The sequence below is a fragment of the Amblyraja radiata genome, chromosome 7, assembly GCF_010909765.2.
Source record: "Amblyraja radiata isolate CabotCenter1 chromosome 7, sAmbRad1.1.pri, whole genome shotgun sequence".
Taxonomy (NCBI): domain Eukaryota; kingdom Metazoa; phylum Chordata; class Chondrichthyes; order Rajiformes; family Rajidae; genus Amblyraja; species Amblyraja radiata.
The window spans coordinates 39,072,490-39,089,018 of NC_045962.1; the positions used below are offsets into that span (position 1 = coordinate 39,072,490).

The following is a 16,529-nucleotide window of genomic DNA, read 5'->3' on the forward strand; positions in this document are numbered from 1 at the left end:
CTGGGACAGGAGCTGGAAGAAGGGTCTCAACCCAAAACTTCGCCCATTCCTTCTCTCCAGAGATGCTGCCTGACCCGCTGAGTTACTCCAGCATTTCGTATCTACCTAGTATCAATGTCCTAGTGGATTACCATTGATCAGAAATGGCTACTCTAGTTCAATGTAAAGAACAGGTCAGAAACTAGGAATCAAGCAGCAAGCACCTCGCCTCCTAACTTCTTGAAGACTATCCACCGTCTGCAAAGATTCAGTCACATAAAATTCCTTCTATTTGATTTGATTAGTATAGCTTTATTATAGAGAGAATTGTTGTCATCCGCTGTGGAGGACTTCCTTGGCCTGCCAGTCCCTTTGCGAATAGTAAGGTCACTATGGCCCTCGTTCTTCTTAATGATGTTCCAAACAGTTGATTTTGGTAAGCCTATTTGTCTGATGTCTCAAACAGTTTTATTCTTGTTTCTCAGTCTCATAATGGCTTATTTGACTTTCATTGGCACAACTTTGGTCATCATGTTGATAAACAGCAATAAAAGTTTCCAAAGGTGATGGAAAGACTAAACATAGAAAATAGGTGCAGGAGGCAGCCATTTGGCCCTTCGAGCCAGCACCGCCATTCTTGTGATCATGGTTGATCATCCACAATCAGTAATCCGTGCCTGCCTTCTCCCCATATCCCTTGATTCCGCTAGCCCCTATACCTCTATCTAACTCTCTTTTAAATTAATCCAGTGAATTGGCCTCTACTGCCTTCCACAAATTCACAACTCTCTGGGCGAAAAATATTTTTCTCATCTCATTTTTAAATGGCCTCCCCTTTATTCTTAGACTGTGGCCCCTGGTTCTTGACCCCCATCATTGGGAATTTTTTTCCTGCATCTAGCTTGTCCAGTCCTTTTATACGTTTCTATAAGATTCCCTCTCATCCTTCTAACTTCCACAAGCCCACTCTTTCCAACCTTTCCTCATATGACAGTCCAGTCATCCCGGGGATGTCCTTCCTCACATTAGGAGACCAAAACTGCACACAGGTGCAGAGAGCTCTCTTGTACCTGCATTAAGGAGGCAATTAAACACACCTGAGCAATTACAAACACCTGTGAAGCCATGTGTCCCAAATATTATTGTGCCCTGAAATGGGAGGACTACGTATAAACACTGCTGTAATTTCTACATTGTGAAACCAAAATCTATAAATATGGCCTCTAATAAAATCTGACAATGTGCACTTTAACCACATGTGAATTTTTTATATTACAAATCTCAAATTGTGGAGTACAGAGGCAAATAAATAAATGATGGGTCTTGGTCCCAAACATTATGGAGGGCACTGTACATGTGGCCTTTCCAGCCTCAAGGATGGACTGCAAGAACACCCGCTGTTACTCAAGCTCAAAATTGCCATGATTAAACAAGAGATAACATTGCATACATATGAGGTTGTCCTACACTATATGTAATTAGAGTCCCCCATGTTCCAGGATGTCCATAGCAAAAAAAAGTGCAGAAGAATTTAAAAGGAAAGCGGCGATTAGTGAAGGCAGTTAACCTGAGAGGCGGGACAAATTAAAGGTGAACGGTGGAAACAAGGCAAGGTGCCGCACGGTAGCCATGTTGGGTGAGAGACTGTGCAGGTCAAGTGTGAGTCTTTGGCATTTTGCTTCAATTCAAAATGTCATTGTGTAGATTTCAATTTATAGCAAAGTGGTTCAGTTACTCTATTCTGTCAACATATTAGTAAGATAAACCTTTTGCAATGGTCTGCTTTTGAGCAATAGTATGTAAATACAATACTGAAATACATTCTACCATAAATCATTACTTACAGGTTTGGCTGATTGCTTTATCTTTAAAACCCTAATAGTTACCCTTTCCAATCGTACCTCAGATTAATGCAAAATACAGGATCAAACAAACACTGACACAAGAAGAGGGAGGGATAGTGTAAACAAATAGGCAAAGTTTATGTCAGACTAATCAGCAAAACAGTACACGAGGCTGCTACCTGGCCCGTCAAGCTGATCCCACCATTCAATATGATGATCAAACCATCTCAGGCCTCAATGCATCTCTGCTTGTTCCCCATACTCAACTCCCTAGTAGTCATTTAAAATTCGATTTACCTTCACTTTAAAACATCCAACAATTTATATTTCACATGTTTAGCACAGAGAATACCCAAGATTCACCACTTTGCAAGTTTCAATAAGATCTGCAACGAGAAACAGATGCATGCATCCAAGCGTTAAAGCCCACCTACTTGCAAGATACTTACATGATTTTGTAACATGCCCCTTCAAGGCTTGCTCCCAAATTCTATGTCCCCTTAGGATTTTGCAAGTTTCAATAAGATCATCCCTCACTCTACTGAACTCCGTAGAATATATATCCAAATTCTGTAGCTACTTGTAATAGGACAATTCACTCACCTTAGGAATTGGCCTAATATCTTCTGCACCAGTTTCAGTATCAGTGCAACTTTTCTTAAAGGGACCAAAAGTGTAGAGTCCTCATTTCTACAATGTCCCCCCCCCCATTTTTAAAATCCAAACCCCTAAAATGAAGGGCCACTTGCCTTTTTAACTATACCTGCCTAATTTTATGATCATGCTCAAGAATGCCACGATCCCACTGTGCAAGTGAAATTAAAAAGGGAAAGCATGATAGCAGAGGGAAGAAATGGTAATACAAAATAAATCCAACTCTTACAATTCAGCTCCATAAAATTTAAAAAAAAGGGCTATAGGGATCCAAAGAGCAATTCCAGCATAATACAGAATTTTGGCAAACTATGTTGAATATTTTGCAAGCTTCTACACAAAAAAAAGATGCCAACGTTGGAGTTAAGATAAACAAGTGTGAAATACAGGATGAGTTTAGTGGAACTGACTATTTTCAAAGGCAAATCAAAATGAAATGTACCCCAACCTGTGAAACAAAGCAAGGAAGGTAATTGGGATTTTTGGCTACACGAGTGGTGCCAAGGACAAGAGGGACATTATGTTCCATTGTTTAAAAGAGGGGAATAACAACTAACTTCAACGCAGTTACACTTCAATAGACAAACCGTTGGATTCTTAGCAACAGTATAATTGTTCTATTGCAAAGGCAGAGATCAATATGGGATTGCCATTTCTGACTAATTTGTCAACAATTGTGATTATTAAGGGAAGTTCATTTGATGTAGTCTGTGGTTTTGGCAAGGTTACACAAAGTTACTTCTCTGTAGATTGTCACCTTGCCATGGTGGAGAAGCTTGTGTGGACCCAAGATACTGAGAGCGATGCAGTCTGGAGGTTTGCTCCTGGTAGGGCCACCCATGGTGGTAAGTTCGAAGGGGAGGCCTCTGACAAAGAGCAATCCAACCAAGACCTCAACGGTGGAACAGGCGGCGGACGATGGCCGATCTTAGCGGAGCGTCACAACGGCTAGGAAGGCGGATGAAGGCTGCAGCAGAATAGGGTCTCCGGTCATCTTGGACTCCATGCCACTGGATCCTGACTCAGATCTGTCAAAGATTTCTGGGGTGGCAGTCTGTGCACCAGTCTCCCCACGTTAAACAAAGTCACGCAAAGGGTGACTTTGGTGTCCAGGGTCCGACCTCCCCAGAGGAGCATGGGTGAAGTTCAACAGACTTCGTACTGGAGTTGGGCGTTTCAATGCCAGCATGTGGAGATGAGGACTCCGCCAGAGCCCAGCCTGTGAATGTGGAGCAGAACAACAGACAGCCAACCATGTCATCTCTGGGTGCCCACTCTACCACCCACCAATTGGAGCTCAGGGCCTGGCAGACATTGACGCAGAGACAACAACCTGGCTGCTCAACACCCGGCTTGAGATCCAACTATTCCTTTGGTTTATGTTTCATTCGCAAGAAGAAGAAGACGCACAGGTGTCCTCTATATAGGGAATAGCACCATGGAGACACCCATGGTCAGCCATGACCGAAGGGGCCTAAGAAGAAGACATTGCAGAGTGCACAGAAAAGTAAAATATAAAATTAGGGGAGGCGCAGTGGTAGAGCAGAGACCCAGGTTCAATCCTGACTATGGGTGCTGTCTGTATGGTAGCTCACTCGTAGGGACCAATGGTTACTTGGTGTTTTGTAACTAGAAGGCCATAACTAGCAGAGTTCCACTAGGATAGGTTCAGTATCGTCCTTTTTAGAATACTCTAATGATTTAGACACAAATGTAGGTGCACAATAAAATCATTTATAATCCATGCAAAAACTGATCTTGTGATTGACAATGGGCAAGAACGTTTTAGACCACAGGAAGATACAAATGGTTTGGCTAGCAAAATGATGACAAATGCAATCAAATTCAAACTTTGTCAACAAATGTAGTGATTATTGAAGCTCATTTGATGTAGCCCACATGGTTTTGGCAAGGTTACACATTGTGGAGTGCTCTGAAAAGTAAAATCAGTTTTTAAAGTATTAAATGTAATTTTTACCCGACATAATGGCTACTGTTCGGAGGCCTGTGGATAACAGTTTCCGGCCATTATTCCACACAAACCATTATTACTTTGAAAACTACTAAGCCAATTTGCATAAAGTCACATCAACCAAAACCCAGGATGTCCCTGTACAGTTGCTCGAATCTGGAAAGTTAAAAAAAAAGCACATCTTGCAGCAGTAGTCTAACATTAGCGCATGACTGAGTATCACAGGTGGTGTTAAGGTGGAGGATTGTGCATCTTTCACTATTTTGAATAATAAAGATTGTAAATGATCAGATAAAGTTTGCCCATTCCTATTGGTAATTTTATTCTGTGCACAAATTGGTAGCTAAATGATACATTATGGTGAATGCACTGCACAAGTACTTATCTGAATGCAAAATTGAACTATCTTAACATTATGAAAGATGTTAGTTTATCCAAGTCCTTTAAAAAAACTATGAAGTTACTGTATGTGTCTTAGATTTTTGCATCACACTCCCATGGCAGATTGTTAGACTGCATATTTTGGCCTTCATTGTACAAGGCTTCTTTAATGTTGATTGATTTTATCACATAATCTTGTATTTTGTAGTTGCATGGTTTATAGCATTAGAAAGTAAGCTACTCAGTATATAATAACTACCACCTGACTTGATTAACAACAGCATTATGGGTGGTCATGTGCAGTTTCTGATCACCGATGAGCAAATTAATAATGGCATTCCATTAGATATCTTGGGGAAGAGTTCAAACATCTTTTTGCATGAATGTTCCCTGATATTACAAGACATATATTACTGATGAGACCAAACTACATTTGCTGCACATGAGCAGAACACAGTACTGCAGTAATTCAGCAGGCCAGGCAGCATTCGTGGTTGGAATGGAAAAGTGACATTTCGGGTCCAGACCCTTCTTTATACTCAGTTACTCCAGTACTTTATTTTACTCAAGATTCCAGCATCTGTAAGTCCTTGCGTCTCCATTTTGCTGCACATGAAGTTGAAATGATGCACAGACACTTGATTAATTAAAACAGCTGATGAAAAAAAATAATTCAGAATCACTCATTTTATAATTTACCTTGGGAGGGAGAAATCTAAATAATTAACAAATTCTTAAGAATCCTGTCCCCATATTTCTTCCATCTGCTTGGATGGCAGGCAATTCTTGTGGGGGTTGAACAGGGTAATGCACCAATCTTCATAGATTAAATGAAACGTATATCTGGATACATATTGCTTCACACCACAATCACACTAGCTGAACCCCCAATGCAAAACCTGTAGTACTACATAGCTGCCATTAATTCATTGAAACTCTTTAAATAAGTTCAAAAACCCATGGACATGAGATGAATTCAAGATTTACTAATTCAAACAACAGCAATGCATTTTGCAGATGGTATGCACTGCGCAGCAATGGTAGAGTGGATCAATTTTTAGGATGATAAAAGGGGTGAGGTCCTTTAGTTTAGTTTTAGTTTTGAGCTACTGCGGGGAAACAGGCCATTCGGCCCACCGAATCCATGTCGACCAGCGATCCCCACACATTAACACTATCCTACACACACTAGGGACAATTTTTACAAGCCAATTAACCTCCAAACCTGTACTTCTTGAGTGTGGGAGGAAACCGAAGATCTCGGAGAAAACCCACGCGGTCACGGGGAGAATGTACAAACTCCAAGCAGACAGCACCCGTAGACGGGATCAAACCTGGGTCTCTGTCGCTGCAATCGCCGTAAGGCAACAACTCTACCGCTGCGCCACCGTGCTGCCCGTTTGCCTTAAATATTATCAAGTTTCAAGTTGCTGGAGGCTGTACTCATCCAGGTAAATGAAGAGTATTTCAACAATGCTCCTAACTCATGGCTTATAGATAGTGAATGTCCTGTGGTGTCAGGAAGCATGTGACTCACTGCAGAATGTCTAGATTCTGACTTTTTCCTTGTGGCAACAGTATTTGTGGAGCTAATTCAGTTTAGTTTCTAGTCATTTAAGTTATTGTCACGTGTACCGAGGTACAGTGAAAAGCTTTTGTTGCGTGCTAACCAGTCAGGAGTAAGACAATACATTATTACAATCAATCCATTTAGTGTATAGATACATGATAAGGGAATAACATTTAGTGCATGGTAAAGCCAGCAAAGTCCAATCGAGGATAGTCCAAGGGTCACCAAAGAGGTAGATAGTAGTTCAGCACTGCACTCTAGTTGTGGTAGGATGATTCAGTTGCCTGATAACAGCTGGGAAGAAACTGTCCCTGAATGTGGGGATGTGCGTTTTCACACTCCTATACCTTTTGTCTGATGGACAAATGACGACCTCTGTAGTTGATTGTGGTTTATCAATTGTAATCCATTGATGTCAAGGATAGGTGTGAACACTTTAATTGATGACAGTCATTGCATGCCACATTATTTGTCCCTGCCTATACCATGCCTAAATAGCTTGCTGCATTTACTGTTATAAATGGAATTAACATTTGGCAAAGCAGTGAACATCTCCACTTTTGACAAACCAGGGCTCGAAATTAACGGTTGTCCAGGTGCCAATGGCCATCTAAAGTCCCGCCGGGAATCTAAAACCCGTGCCCGGCTTGGCAAGCGCCCGGGACACCTGCCGTTCAACTCTGAGCGGGCCACCCTCTCTATCTCTCTCTCTCTCTCTCTCTGTCACTCTCCGTCTCCGCCCGCCATCTGTGTCCGGGCCTCCAGGTCTCCGCTCTCTGGCCGCTCCTCATCCGCCGGCACAGCCAGCCGCCTTGCACATGCGCACTGCCACGGCCTGCACATGCACACAACCACGGCCAGCACATCACTGGCCGCCCTGCACATGTGCAGTGCCATGGCAACTGGTCGGCGCCGGGCACTTTCTCCCTCCCTTTGCATTGTAGGAGATCTGGCCGCCATTGCTGTCCGGTCACCGTCTCGCCGCGACCATTGAAAACTAACGCAGAATCACTCCCTGGAGTAACACATGCTTCTTGGTTTCTCCTCCAAAAATATTCCAAATGGAATTTAAACTGGAGGTGTTGGAGGGTCCACCACCAGACTCTGAACAATAACAGTCTATTGCACTTTATCCGTTTCGGGTCGAAACCCTTCTTCAGACTTTCATTGAATTTCAGAGAATTTCATTGTCCTATCTGGGACACATGACAATAAAACTCTCTTGACTCTGGACCTGGACTTAAGCAAAAAAGGGTTCTTGGGGAAAAAAGAGCTACCTTAAATTTAAATGCGTCTGGTTGGATAACTATGGTAGGGTGAAGACTATTCCATGCTTTAATTGTGCGGGGGAACTCCATGGAGCAGCCAGCATCTCTGGATAGAAGAAATTGGGTGACCTTTCAGGTAGAGACCCTTCTTTAGACCCTCTGGTTTTAGTGTTTTCAGTTTAATTTAAAGATAGTGTGGAAACAGGACCTTCGGCCCACCGAGTCCATGCCGACCACCGATCACCCGTACACTAGTTCTATCCCACACATTAGCGACGCAAGTCAAGAGTCAAGAGTGTTTTATTCTCTCACGTCTCAGTTAGAACAATGAAATCCTTACTTGGAGCAGCACAACAGAATATGTACACATAGTACTCTGTAAACAATGTTATAAACGAGAAAACAAAAGTGTGTGTGTGCATGTGTTATATGTACCCACACACACAATTTCCCTCCTGTCCTGGGATTAATAAAGTTCTATCATATAGTATTGTGTGTTTAGGAAAGATGCTGGTTTAAACTGAAGATAGACAAAAAAACCTGGAGTAACTCAACAGGTCAGACAGAATCTCTGGACAAAAGGAAAAGATTACGTTTTGGGTTGGGTCTGGAAAAGGTTTCTGCACACCTTTGGAATGTGGAAGGAAACAAGAGCACCTGGAGAAAACCCATGCGATCAAAGGGAAAAGGAGCAAACTCCATACAGACAGCACCCATATTCAGGATAAATTCCGGGTCTCTGGCAATTTTAGGCAGCAACTTTATGGCCAGTGTACTGCCCCATAGTCTTGAACTGAATTAAAACATACAGTAGCTATAAAGGGGGACATAGCGTCACTTAGAGATTTAAGACTGAAAATGGATAGTTTCTTTTTTTTTAGTAACCAAAAGTTTTTTTGCGTGTTGGAAAACAAAATATAGTGGCACAGCTGGTAGACTTGCTGCCTCACACGCCAGAGATCTGTGTTCGATTCTATCCTCGGGCACTGTCTGTGTTGAATTTGCACATTCTCCCTGCAAGCGTGTGGGTTTCCTCCCATATCCCAAAGACGCATTGACTTTGTAGGTTAACTTGTCTCTGTAAAATAATGTGTAGGGAACGGGATAACAGAACTTGTGTGAATGGGTGGTAGACAAAAAAGCTGGAGAAAATCAGCGGGTGAGGCAACATCTATGGAGCGAAGGAATAGGCGACGTTTCAGGTCGAAACCCTTCTTCAGACTGATGTCCGGGGATGGGGGCGGGAAAAAGGAAGAGGCAGAGACAGTAGGCTGTGGGAGAGCTAGGAATGGGAGGGGAAGGAGGGAGAAAGCAAGGACTACCTGAAATTGGAGAAGCCAATGTTCATACCACTGGGGTGTAAACTGCCCAAGCGAAATATGAGGTGCTGTTCCTCCAATTTGCGGTGGGCCTCACTCTGGTCATGGAGAAGTCCCAGGACAGAAAGGTCAGATTCGGAATGGGAGGGGGTTGAAATGCTGAGCCACTGGGAGATCAGGTTGGTTATTGCGAACCGAGTGGAGGTGTTGTGCGAAACGATCACCAAGCCTGCGCTTGGTCTCACTGAGGTTGATCATATACTGAATAATCCAACCACATTTTTGTTTGGAAGTGGAAATAAATAATAGAAATTGCATTCATTGCAACATGTAAAAAGGGTTGAGATAGTGTATTAGAATTTTGCTACATGTCCTGCTGATTTCTTAGCTTCCAATATGCACCATTCTTTCTCATACTCTTAAGAATATCACAATGATGCTAGGTTGAGCAAAACCCATTCCATCCTCGAGATAAGGGTGAATATCTAATGAATAGACAAATGGCAGTTTTACAGATCTGAGCAAGCTGCATTTTAATCAGTCAAGGTGAAATCCCAATTACATCTTGTAAGCAAATCACTTTACTTCTGGACCTTTCGAAATCCAACAATTTCCCTACATTCATACACCCTTAAAAAATTATCTGGATTAAATAGATGCCATGTGCTCCCCTTTATTTGGGACGACAGATGGCACAATGGGCTAAGTGTTCGGCTGGCGACCGGAAGGTAGCCGGTTCGAATCCCGCTTGGAGTGCATACTGTCGTTGTGTCCTTGGGCAAGACACTTCACCCACCTTTGCCTGTGTGTGAATGTGTGTGAGTGATTGGTGGTGATCGGAGGGGCCGTAGGCGCAGAATGGCAGCCACGCTTCCGTCAGTCTGCCCCAGGGCAGCTGTGGCTACAGAAGTAGCTTACCACCACCGAGTGTGACTGAGGAGTGAATGAATAATGCGATGTAAAGCGCCTTGAGTATTAGAAAGGCGCTATATAAATCCCATCCATTATTCATTATTATTATTTATTGCTTTCTCCTCATGGTTTCCCTGGAGTAGGGAACACCGATAGATTCATCTTCATGTACAGAATATGGGGCACATGACGATGTCCATCATCTGATTGGTCTCATCTCCGAGATAACTGCATCAGACCCGTTGATTTAATGGCACAAAAGACTTATTACCATAGAGTATGTGGTTCCCTTCCATAACTAGATTAAATTGTACTATTTGTCAGGTTTGACAATGTTCCCAAAGGACCAGCTAACTGCACAAACACTTTAGGCTTATTTATTCATACATGTATACATACCTGTATTATAGGTGCAAGGAAAAAAAATCTGAATATACCGGTACTTAATTTAATATGAAATGCTTCAATATTAATCATAACATCTTTCTTGTGCTCATGGGATTAATATGGATTTTCCCATGCATGTTATACAGCAAATGCAGAAGGGACCCGACCTGAAATGTTGTCTGCCCACTTCCCTCCATAGAAGCTACACGACATGCCGAGTTCTCCAGCACTTTGTTTTTTTTTGCTTAAAAATTACAACGGTTTTTGCAAAAAAATATTGCTCAACTTGTCAGAGGTTAATATTTTACAAAAATATTTAACATAAATAAAGCTCAATCATTCAAATGAAATGTAAAGTGACAGAAAGATACAGGAACTTATTTTTAAACACCTGCTGTGGGTTGTTTGAGCTAATAAAATGCAGTAGAAACCAGAAGAGTATTTCATGAATTAGGCAGACAGTACTAGAACATAGAACAGTACAAATGTGTAGGAAGGAACTGCAGATGCTGATTTAAACCAAAGATAGGCTCAAAAAGCTGGAGTAACTCAGCGGGCAGGCAGCATCTCTGGAGAGAAGGAATTGGTGATGTTTCGGGTCGAGACCCTTCGGCTACCCCAGCTTTTTGTGTCTATCATAGAACAGTACAACACAGGTTCGGGGCCTTTGGCCACAATGTCTGTGCCATACATGACAAATTTTAACTGCCCGCTCATAATTTATAACCTTCCATATGCCTATCCAAGTCTCTTAAATGCCACAATCATATCTGCCTCAACTACCACCCCTGTCATCATGGGCCAGGTACTCACCACCATCTGTGCAAAAATACTTGCCCCACATCTCCTTTACTTCCAAAGCCACTGTTATGGTCGTTGGTTAATCACCAATGCAAATAATGTGATCAGACAATAGGCATTTTAAAATATAAATGTATTAATTTCGAATGCCAACAGCAACCCCGACAGTCTATTCTAATCAAATACCACTCATTTTGCCCTTAGTTCAACAACAGCTTTGCACTGTGATCATAAATATATAAAATTGATAGATTTCACAAAATACCTAAAAAATCTGAATTTCCCTGAGGGGATCAATAAAGTATTTATTATTATTATTATTATTATTATTAAGTCTGACAAGGAAATCATACCCAACTGTTGCCAAAAGTAGGATTGAGGCAAACTGAATGTAAATACCTTATACACTTTATGTAAATAAAAAAAGTTAATGTAATAAAAGCATTTAAAAACAAAGAATACAAGTGTAGAGATCATTATGCTTGAAAAGGAAACTACATGTATAGTATTGGACTTGATTTACCCCTGCTCCCAAGCCAATAACTTGGCAATTTTAAAGTACCCTTGAATTATTGTATTTGGAATCAGTGGAAACCAACATCCTGTAGCAGCATCAAGGGAATTCCATGAAAAGTATTGCTTACAACTATGCTCATTTTGTCAAAAAATAACTTTAGCATGTTTTCAAATGAAATACTTTGGTGATAATTCTTTCAAATTCAATATTTCGGTTATAATTAGTGTATAGGCAACTCGAGATTAAGGTATCCACCAAGCTCTCAATGTATTTTTGCATGTTGAACTGTGAGGGGGCACAAAAAGGGTGAATTAAAATCATACACGTCCTTGTAATAAAATGTTCTTAGCATCCACATCATTGTACTTACTGTTTGAAGCTATGTTCTTGTCCCCACCCCCACTGAGGTTTGCACCTGGAAAAAATGCTGTACAAAACAATGAACTGTAGTTCCCTCATTGCCTAATCTCACTCAAGGCAGTGGCTTCACAGTTAAATTCAATACCAAGACTATAGAAAGGGGAGAATGAAATCTACTTTTCATTACATCCAAGACGCGGTGAAAAGGGTTGTGTTTCTTTCTTCAGACAGGCCTGCTGACGCTCCTCGCCTCAACACACGTGAACAATGGCCAATGCAACCATATGCCAGCAAGGCAAGAGGTACTGAATTGGAAGAAATGTTACACTCTAAATGTGCAAGTTTGCATCAGTCACCCAGGATAAACTATATACTTGGACATAAGCAACTAGAAACTAAATTAATATAAATGTAACGATATAGCAACCTCCCACCTCTTCGTCGGATAATAATTGCGTTAGCAGGTGAAGTCACTGACTATACCTTTGCTGGTGGGAGAGTTGGGGCTCCTCCTTTCTGGGGAACCCCTGTATTCTGGAGATTTCCTGTGTCTGACTCGTGAAGAATCAGCCCCTGGGGCCCACAAAGAAGTGGGCGAGGAGCAAGGAGATGTGGTGGCGGTAGCAGTGGCCGCCTGGTGTAGCTGCTGTGTCCTAGTGGGGCTGCCCCGTGATGAGGCCGTGGTCGTCTGCTGTTGCTGAGTCCTGGTGGGGCTGCTCCGGGAGGAGGCCGTCTGCTGTTGCTGCCGCCCCCCTCCGCCAACACACCTCGTTGGGCTGCCCTGCTTCAACTGGAACGGCACTGTGGCCCTCATGGGCTGTGGTCGGCCGACACCCCCAGCACTGTTATTACTGCCAGCATTACTGCCAGCACTGCTGCCGCCACCACTACCCCCGCTCGTTGCGCTGGTCGGTGACCCATTCCGACGTACACGCTGAGACATCTTGAGAGAGAGTTGAAGGGGGAAAACACACCGTTCGGAGTGTGTTGTGGTTATGAATGGAATCCGCTATCCTTATAAAGTTAAAGGGTTTCTGTTCAGCCCTTTGCTCTCACTCTCGCTTTCTTTCTTCCTTTCTCCTCTAGATGGGAACCGTCCGCTGCTCGCGCTCTGATCTCCCTTGAGTCGCGCAAGCACCGCCTCTCGCGCTCCCCAGCGCGCAGGCGCCGCCCCTGAGGCTGCCCATTGGCTGAGCAAGCAGGCCCGGAATGTACTGCGGCTGCGTTGATTGGTTGGATCGGCAGCCTCGCGCCCCATCCTCACCCCTCTCCTGACGTCACCACACCTGTGTGGCCACGCCCACCCGTCGCCCCGGGAGACTGCCACCGCCTTCCATTCAAGGCCTCAGCAGCCGGGCGTCTGGGAAGGGCTGCAAGTCGGGAGGTAAACAAGACCGCGCTCCTTGAGGTAAACGGCACACTCTAGCGGCAGTTGAAACAAGCACAATATCTGTTCAAATTCGTTTATTACAGGATACATGAAATAGGGAGGGCTGGAGGGGTAAACAACACTACAGCTTTGTACATACCAGGACAAGGGAAGAGAGTGGACGTGGGATGCATTCATCATTTTCATCTTTTCCTTAAACGTCGAAAGAAGCTGCATTTGAAAGAAGACAGACAAAAAAAATGATGGAGCAACTCAGCCCGCCAGGCAGCATCTCTCGAGAAAAGAAATAGGTGACGTTTCGCGTCGAAATCCTTCTTCAAACCCGAAACCCCACCTATTCATTTTCTCCAGAGATGCTTCATGACCCGCCGAGTTACTCCAGCATTTTGTGACTATCTTCGGCGTAAACCAGCATCTGCATTTGAAAGTAGTTCAAGACTACAACTTTCAATTTTACAACATTAACAAAATGCAGATAATACAGAAAGCCCGTCATATCTGGAAAGGTTGAAAAATAATTAATATATCACATTAGGTACACCTTGTTTTGTTTTAAACCATATGTCCTATTTCCACGGAATGTTTAGAGTACTTTAAGTGTTTCATTGCTTTATTACTTCATTGGGCAGCACAGTAGCGCGGCGGTGGAGTTGCAGCTGCCAAAGACCCAGGTTCGATCCTTACTACGGGTGCTATCTGTCCAGCGTTGTTCTACATTCTCCCTGTGACTGCATCGGTTTTCTCCGGGTGCTCCGGTTTCCTCTCACATTCCAAAGATGTGCTGCTTTTGGAATGGTTAATTGACATCTGTAAATTGCCCCTGGTGTGCAGGATGTGAAACTGGGATAATATAGAACTGGTGTATCAGTGAATGTTGGTGGGCCGAAGGGACTGTTTTCACACTATCTTGAAACTAAACTCTAAACAGAATTTGTACATAGAAAAAGTGCTGAAGTAACACAGTAGCATCTCTGGAGAACATGGATAGGTAACGTTTCAGGTCAGGGCCTTCCATCAGTGATTGTCGGGGGAGTGGGGGAAGAAATATGGAAGAGAGAAGGAAGACAAAGCCTGGCAAATGATAGGTGGATACAGGTGAAGAGAGGCTTTGATAGGGAGATGGCTGCACAAAGGCCAACAAGGATCGGAGGTGTTAACTGTAATGCCAGAGGAAGCAATATAGGTGAAAGGGGAGATAGAAGGGGAAAATGGGTGCAAATCCAGGTTAATGAGGTGCTATTCTTAGTTTGTGTGTGGCCTCATTCTAGCAATGACCCGACAGAGATATTAGAATGGGAAGGGGAGTGGAAATGTTGGGCAACCATGAGATCCAGCAAGCCTTGGTGGAGGTGTTCGCCTCAACAGTCACCAAGTCAACGTTTGGTTTTGTTGATGTAAAGGAAGTAACATGAGAAGATTGAATACATTGGACGAGGTTGGAAGAGATGCACGTGAATCTCTGTCTCACCTGGAAGGGCTGCTAGGATCCCAGGTTGGAAGTGAGAGAGGAGGGGTGGGGATAGGTGTTATAATATCTCCTGCGGTTGCAAGAGAAATTGCCTGAGGAGGAGACGGGTTTGTTGACAAAAAATTAGCAAACCAAGAATTTGCAGATAGTGGTCTCTTTGGAAAGCAGAAAGGGGTGGGTATGGGAAAACATGACTGGTGGTGGCATCACATTAAAGGTGGTGGGAATGTTGGAGAATGGTGCAGATGTCATACAAAATATTTGCCTTTCTTGTTCAATGTGTATGCCATAGCAAAGACATTTAGTAAAATGATGTAATACACTAGTTATTATATTTAGAATACTGCATTCTGGTCATCATGTTACAAGAATATAGTGATAACATTTGATATGGTACAAAGGTATTGGTTTATTATTGTCACCTGTATCAAGCTAATGAAAAAATTGTTTGCGTGCCAGCCAGACAAATCATACCGTACATGAGTACAATCAAACCATACATAAGTACAACAGGTACAGAAAGAATGGAAAAAAGTGCAGAATATAGTGTTACGACCACACAATTGCAGAATATAGTGTTACAACTACAGAGAAAGTGCAGATTAAAAAACGTGCAAAGCCGATTTGGAGATCGCAAATACATCCTTAGCTAATGTGATGTCCATATAATTGCGTGATAATAACAGCAAGGAAGAAGCTATTCGTGAATCTGGTAGTACATACTTTAAATGTATAGATGTTTGCACAGCTGGGGAATTTTAACTAAAATTGGCTAGGACTAGGACAGGAAAGGTTTAGGAAATGTAACCCTGTGTAAAATTATGAGATGCCTTGAAAATGTCAACAAGAACCACCTCTTTTCTTATAATCAGTAATAACAAGGAATATGAATGAAAAGTGTATTGAGGTCAAAGATCAGTTTTGATTTTGTTGAATGACCGAACAGGCTCAAGGAACTGAGTGGCCTACTCTTGGTCCCATTTAAAAAAAATTCTAACAATGGGATTTCGATTTCACATAATTGGAACAGTTAGGGGGAAGTTAAGCAATATATTTTTGAACGGAATTATTGAATCTGCAAAATAGAAAACCAAGAATGCTGGCAGGCAGCATCAGTGAATACAGTAAAGTTTTAGGTCAAAGACCTTTCCTCAGAACTAATTATGGAACTCTCTCTAAAAGGGTGGTGGAGACAGAAATTTTCAACACATTTACAAAAAACCTGGATGAGCATTTTATGGACAATAGCCTAAATGATTTGAGAGCACAGAATTGAACCATTTCCGACATCTCCCTACCATTTCTAGACCTCACTATCTCCATCGCAGGTAACAGACTACTGACCAACATCTACTACAAACCCACTGACTATCTGGACTACACTTCTTCCCACCCTGCTTCCTGTGAGGACTCTATTCCCTACTCCCAATTCCTCAGTCTACACATCTGTACCCAGGATGAGGTGATCCAAAACCAGGGCATCGGAGATGACCTAATTCTTTAGGGAACGGGGGTTCCCCTCTTCGACTAGATGAGGCTCGCACCGGGGTCTCCTCTATATCCCTTAGATCCGCTCTCACTCCCCATTCTCCCCTACTCGTAACAAGGACAGTCCCCCATGTCCTCACCTTCCACCCTACCAGCCGTCACATGCAACAGATAATCCTGACATTTTCGCCACCTCCAACGGGATCCCACCACTGGCCA

General features: G+C 42.9%; 1 protein-coding gene across 1 annotated transcript in view; it reads right to left on the reverse strand.

Annotated features, from left to right (window-relative positions):
- fam117b (family with sequence similarity 117 member B) overlaps positions 1–13,107 on the reverse strand; it is a 92,722-nt gene extending 79,615 nt beyond the window's left edge. Inside the window, exon 1 of the mRNA XM_033024273.1 lies at positions 12,448–13,107. Coding sequence (XP_032880164.1) covers positions 12,448–12,907 — 460 coding nt within the window. The 5' untranslated portion in view covers positions 12,908–13,107. The remainder of the gene's footprint in view (positions 1–12,447) is intronic.
- Positions 13,108–16,529: the final 3,422 nt, after the last annotated feature.